This window comes from Hippopotamus amphibius, chromosome 1 (assembly GCF_030028045.1).
Source record: "Hippopotamus amphibius kiboko isolate mHipAmp2 chromosome 1, mHipAmp2.hap2, whole genome shotgun sequence".
Taxonomy (NCBI): domain Eukaryota; kingdom Metazoa; phylum Chordata; class Mammalia; order Artiodactyla; family Hippopotamidae; genus Hippopotamus; species Hippopotamus amphibius.
In genome coordinates, this window is record NC_080186.1 from 132,945,231 (window position 1) to 132,964,825 (window position 19,595).

Below are 19,595 nucleotides of genomic sequence, written 5' to 3' on the forward strand. Positions count from 1 at the left end.
TTCTAAGGAGCAATCCATTTTATTCATTCTTATAAAAAGCAATAACTTTATTCATTTGTCATGCCTGGTATAATGTGCTCAAAAAATGCCTGCTGAACAGCAATTTTTCAGGTTTACTTTCTTCCCTATTTCAGTTTGTCCAACATACTATTCTCTTGAAATATAATTATGATTGTTAGTCAATCAAAACCGTCAATTGCTTTATACCATCTATGGAATAAGGGTCTCAGTTCTTTAGCCTGATATTCAAGGGTCCCAGACAATGTGTGTCCAACCATAAAATAAGTGGTATCTTTAACAAAACATCTTCTCCACTATTCTCCTTCCTAAACCTGTGCTTCGACCAACTGAAAACCTCTTACTTCACAGTTCCAATAGTCCAATCCTACTTATTTGTTAAGACCCAAAGAAACACCTTCACTTCTACAGAGTCCTTCCTGATGCCCAGATAAATGCAATCACTTTATTTATATTTTTGTTATGGCACTTATCACCTTCTATATTTTATTACAGTCATTTAGGTAGATATCTAACTGACTCTATTAAACTGTAAGCTTATTTTGGGGTAGGATTTGAGTCTAAGAAATTTATATCCCTCATGAATCCTAGCACAGTCCTTAGCCAAATCTGCTGAATATGTGAGCAAATTGTCCTTTGTCTCACTCCATATTAGGGAAAGAACTAAGGACAGAGGTGGAGTGTATTTACTTTGTGCCAGACACTGTACTAGGCCCTTTATATATGTCAGTTTACTTACTTCTTACAACATACCTGTGAGACAAATATTATTAGCCCTGTTTTATGGAGGAGAAAACTGTGATTCTGAGACATGAAGCAATTTATCCAAAACCCCACAGACTGTTAAGTGGTGAACCAGGACTGGAAACTAAGACTGCCCTATTCCAAGGTTTTTTTATTTTTTTCTTCCCTACATATTGCATTGTCTTGTCTTTGTATAATGTGTTTGTGCATATTAATCAACAGCACTGACTGTGTGACTGAGAAACAGTGTACTCAAAGATCAGGATTATGACAAAGGAATGAGTGTGAGGAAACAGCATCATACACATTCCTTTTTTTTTTTTTTTTTCAATTTTCTACTGGATTTTTGATACTTAAGTGTAAGTATGATCTGGAAAAAGTTTAAACAAGGTGACTAAATACACTGTAAGGTAAGGTACTTTTATATTGATGCATTCTCACTATAGGGGCAAAGAAATAGCAATGATTCTTCTTCAGTTCTCCAGTAGTGGGACAATTTATCAACATGGTTACTTGTGTAGTTTCAGGCAATTTAGGTTCAGAAGGACAGAGTGATAAGCAATGTAGTTCGTGTACCAGTTAATGCAGTCAGTGTTTATAGAAATGTTTTTAAATTAAATGGCTAACCACTAAAATAGCATTTTATCAAATAATCACCATAAATAAAATGCATTTTGACTTTAAGATGACATGTGCTCTTATAGGACGTTTCTTCTGCATACTAAGGACTATACAGCAAATTAAAGAACACACATTTATGTGGATAAAAGGCAAATAAACTTTCCCCAGCAGTAATGTGAGAATCATCACTGATGGTTTGACATATCAATATTTCAGGAAGAATAAATGACTTTCATATCCATGTTTTTTTTTTTTTTAATCCTATACTTACTCATTTTTACACTACTAGAATACTTTGGAAAGAATTTGTACTTTATCACCTGAAACTGCTTAAAGTATTTTGAAATATTTTAATAAAGCTCTTTGAATTATCAAATAATGTAACTTTTAAACAAATTTTACTATTATTATAAATATTTGCTCTTCATCCCTTGCCCAAAGGAAAACTATAAATCTTGCCTCAACTGAATGAACACCATTTATCATATTCATTTTATTGTCAATACAATTATGAAAAGCCTTTGGCCTTTTCCCAAGGAAGCTGATTTGCTACTGAAACTCAATTATTATAAGCAAGGCCGGTACCAAGCCGCCCCGTTTGGCAATCTAACATAACTTCCTGCATAACTGACACTTTGCCCTCTATCCCTGACCCTAATAACATCAACGTCTATGGTCATATGGAGGAGGCAGTGGTTTCTAGTCCAAAGCAAAACAGTAAGTCCCAAGGTTTTCCATTTGCTTTTTTCTGCCATCTGCTGGGCAAAAGCTTCATTTCAGATAGGTGCTCACAAGAAGGAGCTAAGTGAGGAAATGGAAAACAGACAATTAAAAACTTAAACTACAATATGTTCTATAAATTTTAGGCAGTATCAATTATGACAGATATTTCTACTCTTTGATGCTAAGGGGAAAGTTCTTAACTCTTGGTTAAGATTGTTGACGAGGAAAACGTGAAGCATTAATTGCTGGACCTCCTAGACTTGAGGCTGGTTTCAAGATCACCATCAATTTTAAAGTGCCATAATTAGGTTTTTATAATTTTTCAAATAAATGAAAGTTTTGCTTTGTGAGCTTCTCTCTCCATTTAGAGAGATGAAAGGGTCATATGCAACTCCAGTTTATTCTTCACAGTAAGAAGAACTGTATGATTTTCCATGTTAAAATCTACAATCTCTGTACATATACTTTGTATGCTGATATAAAGACATACATGATTTCTCAATGGCATGGAAAATTCTCATCTCGAATCCTTCTGTAAGCACGTAAATCTGATGAGGTAGGTTTTAATAGTAAGTAAACATGTAAGTCAGTATTCAAAATTAATGTTAAACAATTTCTTTAACATGTAGAGTTCTCCCTGAAAGGTGCCCAGATCCTGTTAGTTATGTTTTGGCCATAACTGTGCCATCAGTAGCTGAAGATTGCCTTTAAGAAGCTTCTTTTGTAATTTAACTTATGAGGGAAGAGCAACTGAGAAATAATGTAACATAAAACATAAAATAGCTTTAAGGTTACAGAATTTTTTCTTACGTGCTCCGATGGTTTCATGTATAAAGGCATGAAAACATTATGTTACACTTATATGACATAACTGACATAAACTATCACTTTCTGTTAAGATCAAAGTGGATTTGTACAATATTAAACCAATATTAATAGTAACCATTTAGGACTACCTATTATGTTCCAGACATTATACAAAGTGCATTACCTATTTCAATGGTTACAATAAGCCATGATACTGGATGCCTCTTTTTTTAAATGAGGAAACTCTAAGAGGTGTAAAGATTTGTCCAAGTTTACACAGCAAATGGAGAGCTAGGAATTCAAGCCGGTCTAGCACCAAATCTTCTTACTCTTAATGATGAGGTATTTCTGTGGGGGGATGTTTGTTTCCTTGTTTATTTATTTTGCTGTCTGTACTAAGACTTGGCAAAGGTAAATTCAAATTTTATATCAAATGAAAAATCCTAATGATTTATTTCCCCCTTCTAATGTCCATTAATATTTTCATGATGATGAAAAACTATAGCGTGATGAATTAATCCTCAAAGAGATAAAGTGACCTCAGCTCTACTGTTTGAGATAGAGTAGAAATCCAAATCGCCTCGAAAATGCCAAATGGTAGGATTCACTGATCTTGAGCTAAAGATGTTAGCCCAATTATCCCTGCAACCCCAACATAAACAATCATTTGGGGATGTGATTTTTAAGTTGTCAATAGTTAATGGCACCAAAAAAGTGACCTCTCTGAGCTGGGTCTCCAAATGCTGTGCTCAGTTATCTGTACTGCTGCCACTGTGCTGTAATTTTTAGCTGATTACACATTAGTTCATTTAGCTTTGTTTCCTCTTCCCTACTGTGCCATACTATTAAACGAAAGCCAGGGGCCTGGCATCCCTCTGTGCACAGAGCTGGTATTGTCACAGTGTAATAAGGATACATCCAGTCAAACAGCATGGTGTAGCTGGTCTTTGTGTTCAGTGCAAAGGCAATCCCTCGAAGATCTCTTGCCAGCCCGATCAACATACGCTGTCAGTGGGAAAGAGACACAGTAATTGATTTTCACGTTAGCACAGAGCAGATGGAGTAATAATCAGGCAATAATGACCACATATCTGATTTTGATTCATTAGCTAAAATGTCTCGCTCAGATCTCTTTCTATAGAAAGTCATAGACTTTTTTAAGCAAACAGACCATCAAATCTGCTGACCAACTCTGCTTCTTATAAATTGAGCTGTCATAATTCCAAGAGCTTAGAAACATTTAGGTTCTTAACTTATTTTGTTTCTGAATAATGCCACATTAGAAAAAAAAAAAAGAGTACTGATAATTCCACAAAACAGAAATGTACAGGGTCTAGATATTATTCAATAATAACAAATCTAAACCATATTGACTTGTAAGAAATCAGTCCCCCTATGCAATCTGGAGTCTAACCTGAAAGCACACTGGCATTTAAAGACCCCTAAGGAATATCCTTAGTAACTTAGGACAAAATAAAACTGGCCAGATGACCTACTGGTACAGTGACATACCCAGAATGGCACTCACATTCCCCAAGCAAGAAAAAGATAAAAGGAAAAGAGTTCTTCTACACTCAATATCAGAAGATTTGAATTTAAACCCAGCTTTACTTCTTAACTGCAAGACTTAAGGCAAGGCAAACTATCAGTCTCAGTTTTCTCATCTCTACAAGGGGCTAATAATGTCTCTCTCACAGAGGCACTGTCAGGAATAAATTTAATAAATTTCTATAAAAATGTCTAACAAAAGCCTGATACATACATAAGTGCTCCAAAAATACTTAGTTTTAGAGACAAACAAAACAAAATAAAAACTTGACTCTTAAATAAAGGAGATCTGACGTGTAGTCTGGACTCTTAATTAAGCTGTCCTTAGGATGATGCTTGGGAAGAGAAAAAGAAAACCCATGAACAGATGCTACAATGTCAGAACAAAGAGTACAAATAAACATAATTGCAAAACGAGGGGGTGGGATAATTGAGATATGCAACTGTGATTTCTGAAGATACTGTTTTCAGTAGAAATATCGGGCCAGAAAATGATCTCTGAACTTTTTTTAAATTAGATTTGCTTTTTCCTTACACTTTGGTAATAAATGAAAATCTCTTTAGGAAGGCATTTAAATTATCATTAAGGACTTGGAAGTGTATCCTGACCCTCATCTTAATGACTAAAAAAATTTCAAAGCAGGAAACAGTTTATCTATCACAAGTATCTGTAATTTTTGATTCCCCCCTCACCCCCACACCTAAAAGGTGACTCAATATAACTGGAAGTTGTTTATAAGAATATTCAGTTTCTATACTGCATAACAGCTTACAGAATGATGGTAATCTGAATTTCTGAATCTGTAAACCCTCAATTTTTGTTTCTGCTTCTTTAAATAACTTATTCTTTTTCCTTTCATAATCTTACCAATTCTTGTTTTTCTATAATCGGCTAGTCTCTCTCTGTAGTTCTCTCATGTGACTGCTATTTTTTTTAAAGCATTTTGTCTTTTATGTAACCTATTTTCATCACCTGGAATCTATTCTCCTTTTTCTCAGCTTTCCACGTTTCCTGCAGCTTCCAGAATAAAATATGTCTTCTAAGAAGTCTTTGAACAATGCTACTCTAATTCTCTTTGTAGTCTTTCTATTAAAGGGGCCTTTTTGGTTCCACTTTTATTATGTACACTTACAGGTTACAGGCTACTCTTCAAATACTCTTAAGTTTTCACATATATATACAAGGTACCACCATTCAACTCTAAATTGGTCAATGGGAACATCGAGTTTTACTCTGTGTCTAGTGCAAAAGTTTTAAAATATTTTAGACTATCCTTATTACACAAAAAGGTTACTATTTATTTTATCACAAATTCTTCTTTCTTAAAAGATGCCAAGTTAATAGAAGGGCTCTAATTGACTCAAATCTATGAAATTATATCAATGTTTAATTTTAGAAAATGTTACTACAAAGCAGAAACATATGACAATATAATAGCAAAATATATTTTCAAAAGATACGACTGAGCAGGAAAAGGTAGTGTTAATGTGAGAAACAGATTTTTTATGCTCAATCTTTCATCTCAAAGCAGCAAAAGTACTGTAATAATCTATATAGATACTCAAACAACACTAAGGAAGTACTTTCTTGATAGTCAAGACATATTCAGTTCTGGTATGAGACCAGGAAAACTGTTAACAAGGAGCTCAACCAGGCTACCAAACAATCTCAGAGAGTGAGGGATAATCTGATTGAAATTTAGGAGAGGAAAAGCCACAATTTACCATCTCATTTAAAACAGCACAAAGAGGTTTATTTCAAAAGTTGTCTTTCTCCTATAGTCGACACTTGACTGGTCTGAAAAATGAGAGGCCCTTATAAAGTGAGGCTGCTTTGGGGAGTGGGCAGGTCTGGGGTATCTAGTCCTAAGGGTCCCTTTTTTGGACCGTGCAAGGAGAAACCGCTCAGTGCTCCAGCCTCCTGCTTGGTGAACAGTTGTCTGTGTGCCAACTGTGAGACGGATGGGCCGGGAAACAGCTGAAATGCGGCTCCTTCCGCCCTGACCCCCAAAACAGGGTTTCTAATGGAAAGTCTGACAGACCCTTTACTGTAGTGGCACTACTGGGGGCAGCTATAATATTATCCTCATAATTCTCCTATATAATAACAACAAAGAAAAAGAAGGTGAAGGGTCATTGTGCTTTGTCTTTAGAATTAAGATGGCTGTCTTCATCCTTACAGCATACTCTTAATTCTGGAGACACATCTTAATAACCTCTAAATAGTTCCAACAAAAGAGCCGTGTCAGAGGAATGAGCAGGCCCCAAGGTGTTTCAACTGGAGTGTTTTCATCTGCCTTTATTGCTCTATCCCTCTCCAGAATTAAGGCAATAACCTGTGATAAATTATTCAGGAACTGCTACAGGGATCAAAGCAAAATCATTCTGTTAAAGTGCTGTTTGCAACATTTGGCACTTAGTGCGAAAACTTTTAATGTGCGCATGCTGAAAATCTAGGATTTTAAATAATTTAACATTGTGGAGTTTTTACGAAGGGCCTAAAGATAGCAGGTTCCTATTTAACTGCTCCTCTTCCTCCTAGAAGTTTTCATTCATTTTCCTTAAAACCGATGACGTCATGGTCGCATCAAAAATGATGCACAGGGAGTCAGAGTATTGGACTATATTTCATTATGGGTACAATTATAGGGGGAAAAACATATACTGTGAACTAACAGTTTAGAGCCAGGGTTTGTCACAGCAATTTCTTTCCTTTTCCCTTTACTTTGAAAAGAAAAACCCAAGACAAAAATTCAATGTTCTCTTCAATTTTATTAGGATTAAGTAAGAAAACAAAGCTATAAATTTAAGAGTTTTACAGCAGTTCCTCCTCTCACAACCATACTTCAATTTGGCAATGTAGGTCCTTAATGCTTATGTTCATCTGAAATTCGCATTTGAAAAATATCTATAAATAGGGAGTTAGAAAATCTTGGTAAGGGTTGCAAATTAAATGAATTTGGCAGTCCTGCGGCATTTTCACACAGATATTTTAACGGCATCACCTCCTGTGGATTGGAATACTAAATACTTTATTGAAGAACAAAACAGAACTGTTTTTATCTCTAGTACTTGCAAAATGAAGTACCTGAAAGCACTTCTGCATGTATTATTTATTCATCATGATAGAAAAAATAGCCTTACCCTAATAAATTACATTTAAAAGCATTTAGTGCAAAAGTTTTGTTTATGATAAAGCAACAGATTTAGTTCTTTATCGGTAGCTTAAAGCACCAAGTTTTCTTTATACAAATTAGACAGATGGTGCTTACAGTAGAATTTACTAAAGGTCTGTCACAACAAATGCAGCCAAGCTGCATATTTAATCACTGCAGAATCTTGTCTACCTGCAGCTGCCAACTGCTAATCCAATTTCCCTGATAAATGTGGCAAGAGACACGATCAGCAATAAAGAGCATCTAACTCCATTTTCCTGCAGGGCGTCTTTTGATGAACATTTAGGACGGAAGCACGGAGTGCACTGTGTGGCCTTGGTTCGTGGCAGCTGCATGCATTCTGAGGCACAGTTCTCAGGTTACTCACTTAATTCTGCCACTATCATTACGTTGCTATTGATCTCAGTAGCTGTTGCCTACACAGCATTACTCTAGATGAAGCTGAATCAGGCAGTTATCATGCATCAAACTTGCTCAAAAGCCTGGAGATTTCCCCTTAATTACTTGTGATTTTATTTGCAAATACCGTTAAAGTGTAATCAAGCAGTCACTTTCCAGGGTCGTTAAGAACTTGCTGGTTTAGGGATATATCACTGGAACTCCATTAAAAATGACTCTAGGAAGATAGTTCCTATCAAACTAGATGGGATTGCATCAAAACAGGCTTGGAGTATAATGAAATCTTCAAATGAGACAAATATAATTTTTATAAAGACAGTGTTTTCAACCTCACTGCTTCTTTTGGATACAAAGGGCAGCAACAGCCACACTAAAGTTGCGAAGATTTTTTTTGTCCTTAAAAATATTTGGAAGACACCTAAAGAATATAGCTAACTTGAGCAGAAACTCCGGTGAAGAATTTCAGCAACACTATAAACACAAAGAAAATCTCTAAGATCCTTTTTTAGTTTTAAAAATTCTATGACTATCGCATGTTGATTAATATTAATTTCAAAAACTCCACATCAAAATAAAAGGTATAGTATTTGGCTAATTATTTTTCAGTAGAAGAGTTACACTAAATAATCACCAAAGCCCATCATTCGTCTATTTGGCTTCTTACTGCTAATTTTTTTTTTTGGTAGAGAGAAGAGGAGCCATGCAAAATGATGGTCAATATTTTCAACATATTTCATATAACAATAAAAGGCAACTCAAGTATCACCAACGAAGGTGCCTAGGTTCTCGGTATATATTTACTAGTGTTTTAAGAATAATAGCCAGTGTCAATCTATTTCATACAGCCCTGATACATTAGAATTTCAGAAGATGTTATTCCTATTTAGCAGATCGTGTGCTCCCCATCCCCCATATTAAAATATGGGGCTGTTTTGTCACAAACAGCTTGCTACACTTAAGGATTTTACTAATAAAACATAATGTTGTCTTAGATAGTATGACTGTTGCCACAGCTGAACTGACTTGTCAAATCAATCCTAATATGGCTCCCACAGGCACATAAAAACCTTATTTAGCTATCAGTTATCCTAATCACTTTGTTCAGTTTAAGAATGCAATACTTCAAGACCAGCTCCTATTTATACATATATGCCTAGCCATTTAATAAAGTCTTGATTTATATAAATTCTTGTTTAAAAAATATTTAGAGATGTAGTATTTTAGCATGTGTACATTTGTGCATTCCTCCATATAAATATGTTGAAACATACAGTGCAGGGTAGATGAGGGAACAGGGACGTTTAAAGTGGTGAACCCATGAGAAACGTTCCTTTAAAAGATACTGCCACGAGAGACAAATATGTCATCCAATCATAAGCTGACTATCTGAAATCATTCGATAACCTCAAAGTCCATTTGTATAAGAAACTAGGAAAGCACTTACATGAAAAGTACAACTCAAAGACACATGCAACCGGGAAATTAAGACTGATGAGGCACAAAGCACACACAAACAGGCAGAACTTTTCCTGAATCTATACATCCTAGAATGAACAAAATCGTCTTTTCTCATGTTTGGAAACAAACCCACCTTTACGTCTCCTTGTTTAAAGTTGTTGTTGAATATCTGTAATACTGTTTCAAAAGAGACTGTAAGAGGCAGCATGAAATTCTCAAATTCGTCCTCATCTTCACCTATCAGAAAAACAAAAGGGTCATCACGGTTTAAAATGCATGCTCTTGTCCGTTAGCCTCCACAGTGAGTGCTTCATTCAGGCTTAGAAATGTTCTTGAGAAGGGGTCAGCCTGCATTCACATCCATACCACATTTTGTGCTTTGGCTCATTGAATATTCTGGTGTTTTGCCTTCTCTTTTACACCAAATGAAATAGCAAAATTACTTACCAGCCATCTTTTTTCCCCCTGGCTCTTTATTGGATCAAACAGACTCATGCCCCAGGCAACTCAGCCCTTCAGCTCTTAGGGCCCCCAGAGCTTTCCTAATGCCTCAAGGAAAGCCACTTTCAAAGCCTCAGAGAACAGGATCTTTTTTCCCTTTCTCTTTAGGTGCCAAGGCCCTAAAGGGCTCACAGACTCAGGTGCCCAGATAGCTCTAAGTTATTATTCTCTTTTATTTATGTTCTTTTTTATTAATTTGTTAAATAGACGTCAGGGAAACTTTTATCTCCAAATAGGATGGGGTCCCTCATGGGTCATTTGGATTTTAAGTACATTCTCCATGAGTACACTTTCTTTTGCAATAAGCTTCTTTTTCTTTATATAAAAGAGGGAAAAGAGACATTTTCTATTGTTTTTTCACTTTGCAGGTAGAATCTTCACTTAATATATGGATACATTACACAACTGACAATTTATATAGTATCCTTTTCAAAAGGGGTTTCCTTCAAATGAGAAAGTTTTCTCATTTATCCTATGCCACAGGGAATTGTGGGCCCCACTTTACTGATGAAGGAACAGGCAGAGAAATGTTAAGCAACTTGCTCAAGGCAGCATACTTAGTTGGAGGTAGAACTATACTTTCCAGGCCTCCTGATTTCTATGCTATCAGTTTTAAATAGAGAATTAGAGAGGAAACACGACTCAGAGAAGAGACCAGTGGTTCTCAAAGTTTGGTCCTTGACCTAATAGCATCAGCATCACCTGGGAACTTGTTAGATATAAAATCTTAGGTTCCATCCCATATCTAGCACTTTTTGTTTTAAGAAGCCCTCCAGGTAATTCAGACGCATGCAAGTGCTTGAGTTACACTGGCCTATATATTATTCTACAGATAAGGAGAGTGAGGCCCAAGGCCACATACACAGAAAATCAATGACAGAATCAGGATCTTTTGACTCTTAAGGAGTGGCTGATCTGGCCCACCCTGAATTTTGTGGCTTCTCTCTTCCCTTTAATCGTACATACTGTGTTTCTGGAGTCCAACAGATTCAGGGACTTAGCTTTGTTCACAAAGAGATGTCAAAAGGCCAATGAGTCTCTCCTAGTACGCTGTTCGACAATCAGGGTGCTAGGTGAAGGGGAAGGCAAACCAAATTATAGTGACCTTGTGGTGCAATGGTAGTGTGACTGACTCCAAATTACAATCCCTGCCCTGTCAACTGGCTATGCGACCCAGTTACTCCTCTTAGATACACCCTCTGTCAACCTGGTGATAACATCAGAGGCCTTTATAGGAGCCAGTTTTATTTTTCAAAGCCCAGGTCAAACGATAGCTTTCCCAATGTCTGAGCTAAGCTCCCCTTCAAGTACTCTCTAAGATCCTATTGCAAGTATTCCCCTTCCCGCTTTGGGTTCCCACAGCATTTTGTCTGATTCTTTACCTTTGTCTGACTCTTTAGATAGCATTTACCAGTCTGCTGTGAATGGCAGATATTTCAGCAGACAGCTGATACTAACACTAATAATACCACCTACATCATTCCACCACCACCACCATCTGATGAAGGTTACTGTGGGGATTAAATGAGATAAAATTTATAACGTGTGTATGTAAATTATTACATCTATCAGTCTACAATGATAGTATCTTTGGCTTTGCTTCTGGAGAGCCGGGACTGCATCTTTCTGTTTCTCCATAAGGAAAATGGTGTAGGTAAGCCCCTGCAATAAACAGACCCAATGTCTGACTCTACCACATACTGTTCAACTTTGGATATTTAGCTAATCACTTTGAGTCTCAGTTTTCTCATCTACAAAATAAGGATAAATACCTATCTTTTAGGATTGTTGTGTATATTACATATTTTAACACAGGAAAAAAAATAGATGATGCACCTAGAACAGTTGCCTGGTACATATTAGCGAAATATTGTATTTGAATGAAAAGCAGTTGTTCAATTAAAGGTGAATTCTAAAAATACCTTATTTTCTTAACACCTAATATAGAAAAATTACTAACTGAAGTAAATATTATCAAATCCTTAAATATATAATACATCATGTTTAAACTATGTAATCTCACTCTTCTCAGTATGGAATTAATGAGAACAGCGATAGTGATCTCTGTAGGCAGGTAAGGGTGCTAGACAGAGTGGATGCTTAGGAAATTCTGTGCTTGAATCCTGGTCCTGCTATTAGCTGTCTGGTTTTGGATAAAGTCTCTTCACTCATCTGTAATTAAGAGACATAATATTTACTTCATAGCTGCGAGGATTAAATGACAAAACACCTGTAAGCCCCCTTGCTCAGTGTCTAGCACTTAATAAATGATAGCCAGAAGCATTTTTGTTGTTTTGGGTTTAACATGACCTCAACAGAGGTGATAATGGTGGTCAAATAAAGCGTGACTACGAGGTTGCCAGCCCAATACCTTTCCTTTGGGAGCAAGGTAAGGATGTTTGCTCAAATCAAACTCAGAACGTGAACATTTAAACCCTTCAGTTAGTATAATGAGCTACAGATCAAAAAACTTCCTGACTCCATCTCTTTCCTCAATCAAATTTTGAGGCAAAAAGACACATCAGGAGCACAAGAGAAAGCCACCAAAATGTGAAGGGAGAAGTCAAGGAGCAAATACAAAAGAAAGCAACGTGAGCAGCAATTCTACTGAACCGTCACTTCCTCGGAAAGGACTTCCCTGACCATTCCACCCCAAACAGTACCACAGTGTGTGCCCTCCACCCTCACCTACTTTCCAACCCCATAAATCACTTCACTTTTCTTATGGGACTTACTATGACTGGCTATTAATTTACATATTTATTCACTGTCTTTCCTACTAGAATGTAAGCTCCTTGGAGAAGGAACTTGGTCTCTTTTGATCATGATTGTACCCAGTGCCTAGAAGAGGGTCTGGCGCTCACGAAATATTTTCTGTAGTGACTGAATAACAGTAGTTATTTATTGAGTACTTATAATGTGCAGTCAATGAGTCTGGTATTTAATTTACTTAACAAGCACCTATGTAGCTCTTACTACCTTCAAAGCACTGTTGTAAGTCATTAGCGGTCACAACAATCCTATAAAGTAGTATGATGATTTCCTTCACTTTACATGTGAACAGAGAGGCTGAAGGAGTTAAGCAGTTTGTCCAACATCCTCTGGCTGGTAAATGTCAGTGAACCAGGGTCTCCAATTAGCTCTGCTTTACTCCCCGGCTTCATGTTCTTCCCCCCATGTCTCTGATGGGGTGGAAGGTGTCAGAGGTGGGGACTGAAGTCAGGGTCACTGAATCTTGACTTTGCAGTTGCATGAAGTTAGAAGACGGTGAAGAACAATTAGCTTGGTTCTGGTGAGGAGAAAGGAATTTCTCAGCCATCACTTGAGTTTATGGCAGGCAAATGAGAGACACTGGTGCATTATTCCTACAGAAATGTTTGTTTCAGTTAGCACTGTTCCTATTACTGTAATGTGATATGTTGTATCATCTAATCTGGAAAACTGGTCATTTTTGCTTACCTCATGCAAACAACTTTATACAACATCTATTAAAGATTTTTTCCCACATTTGTATTACCCACGGAGGTATCACTGTTTCTGATACAAAAAGACAAAGCATGTGCTCTTAGAACCTCATATTCAAGTGTGCAGTCATATTATATGTAGTATGCTGAGTCACATGGGATCATTTTATGGATAATAATGGAAGTTGCCAGTTTTTTTTCTTCTAACAAGACAAGGGCTCAGACACCAGTATAACTTGGGGATGAAGTGTCAGTTTATAGGCTACCATTTTCATTGGCATCAGGAAGAGTAAATATTAACATAAGTTCTCAGTCATGCGTAAAGTAATATTCTTCAGTGTCGAAGAATATTATAAGTTTTATCTGGGGCAAAATGAGGACTGCCGCCTGGGAGACCGCGTTTCAGATAGCCCTGAGACACTGCTCCAAAGAGGCAGGAGGGAAGGTCAGCATACCTGTGATGTTGGTGAAGGGGGAGGACATGCAATCAAGCACATGTTTTTGGCAGAAGGTTCTGCTAGTCTCGTGAAGGTTACTGATAGTCCCGAGGAGTACTTGTCACCAAGAAGGATTTTAGCGCTTTTCTAGGTGTGAGGAGAGACAAGAATTGGGCTCATATAATCAGCTCCTGAAAATATCTATCTGAAGACCTGGTCTGCCAGTTTTTCCCAGAGCACAGAGCGCCTCATCTCTGCTCTCCACTGTGACCTCCTTTCAGGGGGCGTTGAAAGTCAGGAGCTGCAGCAGCACATGATTTAATCCTTGCAAGAGGCTGATGGCAAGTGCCAATCTGTAGCTGACAGCAGCTTTTAGGGAAAACTCAAAGCTAAATCCCCTCTACTGGATTTCGGAGGATCTGATTCAACAGAAAGTTATTCATTTTATGAATTTCAATTTTTTTTTCCTTCAGAGAAGTCACATGAAAATACAAATAGTAACTATTTTAGTATGTTGGCTCTCAGATATTTTATTTGTAGGACACTTCATTTGTTATTTTGTATCATTTAAAATCTAGGTTGGTGGGAATGTATAATGGTGAAGCCAATATAATATGATGCAGCCACTGCGTAAAACAGTTTGGTAGTTACTCAAAAAGTTAAACACAGAGTTGTCATATGACCCAGAAACTTTATTCCTAAGTATATGCTCAAGAGAACTAAAAGCATATGTCCATACAAAACCATAACATACAAACGCTCAGAGCAGCACTATCATGAGAGCCAAAAGGTGGAAACGACCCAGCTGTTCATCAGCTGGTAAATGGGTAAACAAAATGTGGTCCAAGCACACAATGGAGCATTAGTCAGCCAAAAAAAGGAACAAAGTACTGAAATATGCTAAAATATGGATGAACCTCAAAAACATTATGGTACATGAGAGGTCACATGTTATATGATTCCACCATACTAAATGTCTAGAAATGGGCAAATCCATAGAGACAGATAGGAGATTAGTGGCTGCCAGGAGTTGGGGATGGGGTAATGAAGAGCGACTACTTTAAGTTACAGGGTTTCTTTCTGGGGTCATGAACATATTCTGGAATCAGATAATGGTGATAGTTGCACACCTTATGAATATTCTAAATACCACTGAATTATACACTTTAACAGGATGACTTTTATGGTATGAGAATGTCAACCCCTCCCGCCTAAAACCACCACCACCAAAAATCTGGGTTTTCATCCCACCTCCCCACCTTAAATGTAAACAGTGAAACTTCTCATTTCCTCAAATTCAAATGCAAATTGCAGCTGGATTACTGGGGTGGGGGGTGGGGTGGGGGAGTGGCCAAGAAAAAGCAATAATACAAGTAATTATGGTAATAATAAATGATGGTAGGCAACAGTTACTGAGGATTTACTGTTTGATAGGTACTGTGTGAAATACTTTGGTATTAGCGATAGGTCAGTATGGTAGGCTGAATAATGGCCCCCCAAAGATGTCTACATCCTAATCCTTGGACTCTGTGAGTATGCTAGGTTATATGACAAAGGAGAATTAAGGTTGCTAATCAATTGACTCAAAAATATCCTGGGTCACCCAGGTGGGTCCCATGTAATCACAAAGGTCCTTGAAAGTGTTAGAGAGAAGCAGAAGGGGAAGACTAGAGCGGTGGCAGCATGAGAAGAACCTGACCAATCCTGGAAAAGGGGGCCATCAGCCAAGGAGAGCAGGTAGCCTCTAAGTTGCAAAAGGCAAGGGAACAGATTCTTCCTCAGAGCCTCCAGAAAGCAACACTGCCCTGCTAACACCTTGATTTTAGCCCTATGAGACTCATTTTGGACTTCTGACCTCCAGAATTATAAAATAATAAATTTGTAATATTTAAGCCATTCACTTTGTGGTCATTTGTTAAAAAAGTAATAGGAAACTAATATATCAGTAAAGATCAGGTCTAATGCCATGAAGCTCTGAATAAGAATTAAGAGGAGAGGCAAACAAGGAGATACAGAGGCAGTGAGCAAAGAAAATACAGCTGACCCTCCATATCCATAAATTCTGCATCCTCAGATTCAACCGACCAGAGACCAGAAATATTTAGAGAAAAAATCTAGAAAGCTCCAAAAAGCAAAACTTGAATCTGCCATGGCTGGCAACTATTTATGTAGCATTTACATTGTATTAGGTATTATATGTAATCTAGAGATGAATTAAAGTATATGAAGGATGTGTGTAGGTTATTTGCAAAACTACAACATTTTTTATTCAAGGGATTTGAGCAAACGCAGATTTTGGTATTGGGAGGGTGGTCCTGGAACTAAGCCCCTGTGTATACTGAGGGACAACTAACTGTAAGCCATTTAAAATCAAGTACCAGTGGGTAATCTCATAAGAGCCAGTGACTTCTGCAGGTCTAGGCCCACAACATCTGCCGTTCCCCAGGACTTTATTAGGATAGCACTTCTAAAGTTCTATTAGGAAAAGGCTTGAGAAATGTGCACAGCTAGATTTAAGCCCAAATTTGATTTTCATTTCAGTTTCCCTCCAAACTGCCTAGGAGTTTTAGCTGGCTTTGAAATGACTTACGGTTTTGGGCAGGGCAGAACGTTTTAGTATCAGTCAGGAAGTATCATCAGCTCTTGTTTCCATAGGAAAGTAACAGCCCAAGTTCTAAAGGTAGAGTAGCTGCATTAAGGATATTGGATATGCCTCATTTTGAGATCCCAGTGTCAGTCAGTGTCCCTAATAATGCATTCCATAAAATATTTGTCATAATTAATACATACTGAGTACTTGTTTTGTGAAAGGAATTGTTCCATGCCCTTTCACACATGTTTATCTTATTTAAACCACAACAGCCCTTCAAAGTAGATATCTCCATTTAACAGACAAGAAAATTGAGGCACCCTTTAATTCCTCTCCCTAGGGAACCAGAATGTTAATTTTAGTTCCTAGAAGAAAAATACACTGCTTACTGCAGACTACTTACTCCTTTTCTAAGAAACCTATCCTAAAAGTTTCATCCCTGAAGCACCTCATTCCCTGGGGTGCTCTGGACTCTCTACCCTCAAAACCAGGTAAGTTATTAAAACTGGATCTGGACTTAATGGGCTGCTTTCTGCCTACAGGGCCAGCTAATTAGTCTTAATTATCTCATTATAGATTCTAAGTATTTCCAGCTGCATTTTTACCCCTTATTGCCCACTCCCCTCCCCCCCAAATGTCTATTTTCCAGATAGTCACTGCCAAGTCATGGACACAGGTGATATATTGATGTACGCCTCCTATCTATCAGAACATTAGCTATTTCTGATCAAGCTCCTCACTTTCTAAATCCTCCTGGGATAGCTACCTCTCTGTTCTGTTTTCCATGAGAAGAAATATGCTTTAGCCAATTATGAGACATAAGAACAAATTTCAGAAACTACATTTGACTTTCACTGACCACAGAACTGTAATATATCTATGTAGGACAAATAATAAACATGAATCTTATCTATTTGATAGAAGTTTAGAAAGTAATCCCTTCTCCCTTCTTCTCACTGCCCCAAGCCTCAGATCAATCATTCAGTCCAAATAGTTCAAATAAAAATGAAGAAGAAAAAGTTACACTTTCTAATTGATTGAGAATGTGAAAGGTGAAGTAACAGCTTAGCAAAAGTGAATGAGAATATGTGGTCAGAGGGCTACAAGTTATATGACTGACCTTGGGCAAGTCATTTAATCTCTCTGTACCTCGCTTTTCTAACAGATAAACAATGCGATAATACCTATTTCGTGTGGGCTGCTATGAAGATCAAATAAGAAAATATAGGTCAAAGTGGTCTTCAAACTCTCAATATAAATTTGTAAACAAATGTTAGTTACTATTAATAAAGAAAAGGAAAGCGTCTTTCCTCAGTGTATTTTTACTTCTTTCTTTAGTAGCTATTTCTAGAATACTCTTTCCTTTTTATTCAAGTCATTTACTTGCTATTCAAAATTTTTCAAATTTAAGCCAGAGATATCTTCAGGTGCCAATGACCTATTATAAGCCACAAAGGTAGACAGATACTATGCTACCTTCATTCCTAAAGAGAGAACTCTCTCTTCATGTGTATAAACACCGTTGTAATTTTAGTATCCCTGTGATCATTAAAAGTATGACTGGCTACAGAAGCTGAGATGAAGCGAGAGAGTAGCACAGACATATATATACTACCAACTGTAAAGTAGATAGCCAGTGGGAAGTTGTTATATAACAAATGGAGTTCAACTCGAGGATGGAAGATGCCTTAGAGGACTGGGACGGGGAGGGTGGGGGGGGAGTCAAGGGAGGGAGGGAATATGGGGATATGTGTATAAAAACAGATGATTGAACTTGGTGTACCCCCCCAAAAATAATAAATAAATAAATAAAATTAAAAAAAAAAAAAAAAAAGTATGACCGGCTTCAGAATCCAACAGCACATTAAAAAAATCATACACCATGATCAAGTGGGGTTTATCCCTGGGATGCAAGGATTCTTCAATATACGCAAATCAATCAACGTGATACATCATATCAACAACTTGAAGGATAAAAACCATATGATCATCTCAATAGATGCAGAAAAAGCTTTTGACAAAGTTCAACATCCATTTATGATAAAAGCTCTCCAGAAAATGGGCACAGAAGGAAATTACCTCAACATATTAAAGGCATATATGAGAAACCAAAAGCCAACATCGTTCTCAATGGGGAAAAACTGAAAGAATTCCCTCTAAGAACAGGAACAAGACAAGGGTGTCCACTCTCACCATTATTATTCAACATAGTTTTGGAAATTTTAGCCACAGCAATCAGAGAAGAAAAAGAAATCAAAGGCATCCAAATTGGAAAAGAAGAAATAAAATTGTCCCTCTTTGCAGATGACATGATATTATATACAGAAAACCCTAAAGACTCTACCAGAAAACTGCTAGCACTCATTGATGAGTTTAGTAAAGTAGCAGGATACAAAATGAATACACAGAAATCTCTTGCATTCCTATACACTAACAACGGAAGAGCAGAAAGAGAAATTAAGGAAACTCTCCCATTCACCATCGCAGCAAAAAGAATAAAATACCTAGGAATAAACCTGCCTAAGAAGGCAAAAGATCTGTATGCAAAAACTTTAAGACATTGATGAAAGAAATCAAAGACGACACAAACAGATGGAGGGACATACCATGTTCCTGGACTGGAAGAATCAACATCGTGAAAATGACTGTACTACCCAAAGCAATTTACAGATTCAATACAATCCCGATCAAATTACCAATGGCATATTTCACAGAACTAGAGCAAGAAATCTTACGATTTGTATGGAAACGCAAAAGACCCCGAATAGCCAATGCAATCTTGAGAAGGAAAAATGGAGTTGGTGGAATCAGGCTTCCTGACTTCAAACTATACTACAAGGCCATAGTGATCAAGACAGTATGGTACTGGCACAAAAACAGAAAGGACGATCAATGGAATAGAATAGAGAACTCAGAAGTAAGCCCAAACACATATGGGCACCTTATCTTTGACAAAGGAGGCAAGAATATACTATGGAAAAAAGACAGCCTCTTCAATAAGTGGTGCTGGGAAAATTGGACAGCAACATGGAAAAGAATGAAATTAGAACACTTCCTAACACCATACACAAAAATAACCTCCAGATAGATTAAAGACCTACATGTAAGG

General features: G+C 37.2%; 1 protein-coding gene across 16 annotated transcripts in view; it reads right to left on the bottom strand.

Annotated features, from left to right (window-relative positions):
* Nucleotides 1–19,595, bottom strand: part of RANBP17 (RAN binding protein 17) — a 348,910-nt gene that overhangs the window by 64,108 nt on the left and 265,207 nt on the right. For all 16 annotated transcript variants that reach the window (XR_009052817.1, XR_009052822.1, XM_057729240.1 and 13 more), the window contains 2 exons: nucleotides 9,628–9,731; nucleotides 3,830–3,918 (listed from right to left, as the gene is read on the bottom strand). Coding sequence is in view for 14 of the 16 variants with exons in the window: in XM_057729240.1 (XP_057585223.1) it covers nucleotides 3,830–3,918; nucleotides 9,628–9,731 (193 nt within the window). In the remaining 2 variants the exon portion in view is untranslated. The remainder of the gene's footprint in view (nucleotides 1–3,829; nucleotides 3,919–9,627; nucleotides 9,732–19,595) is intronic.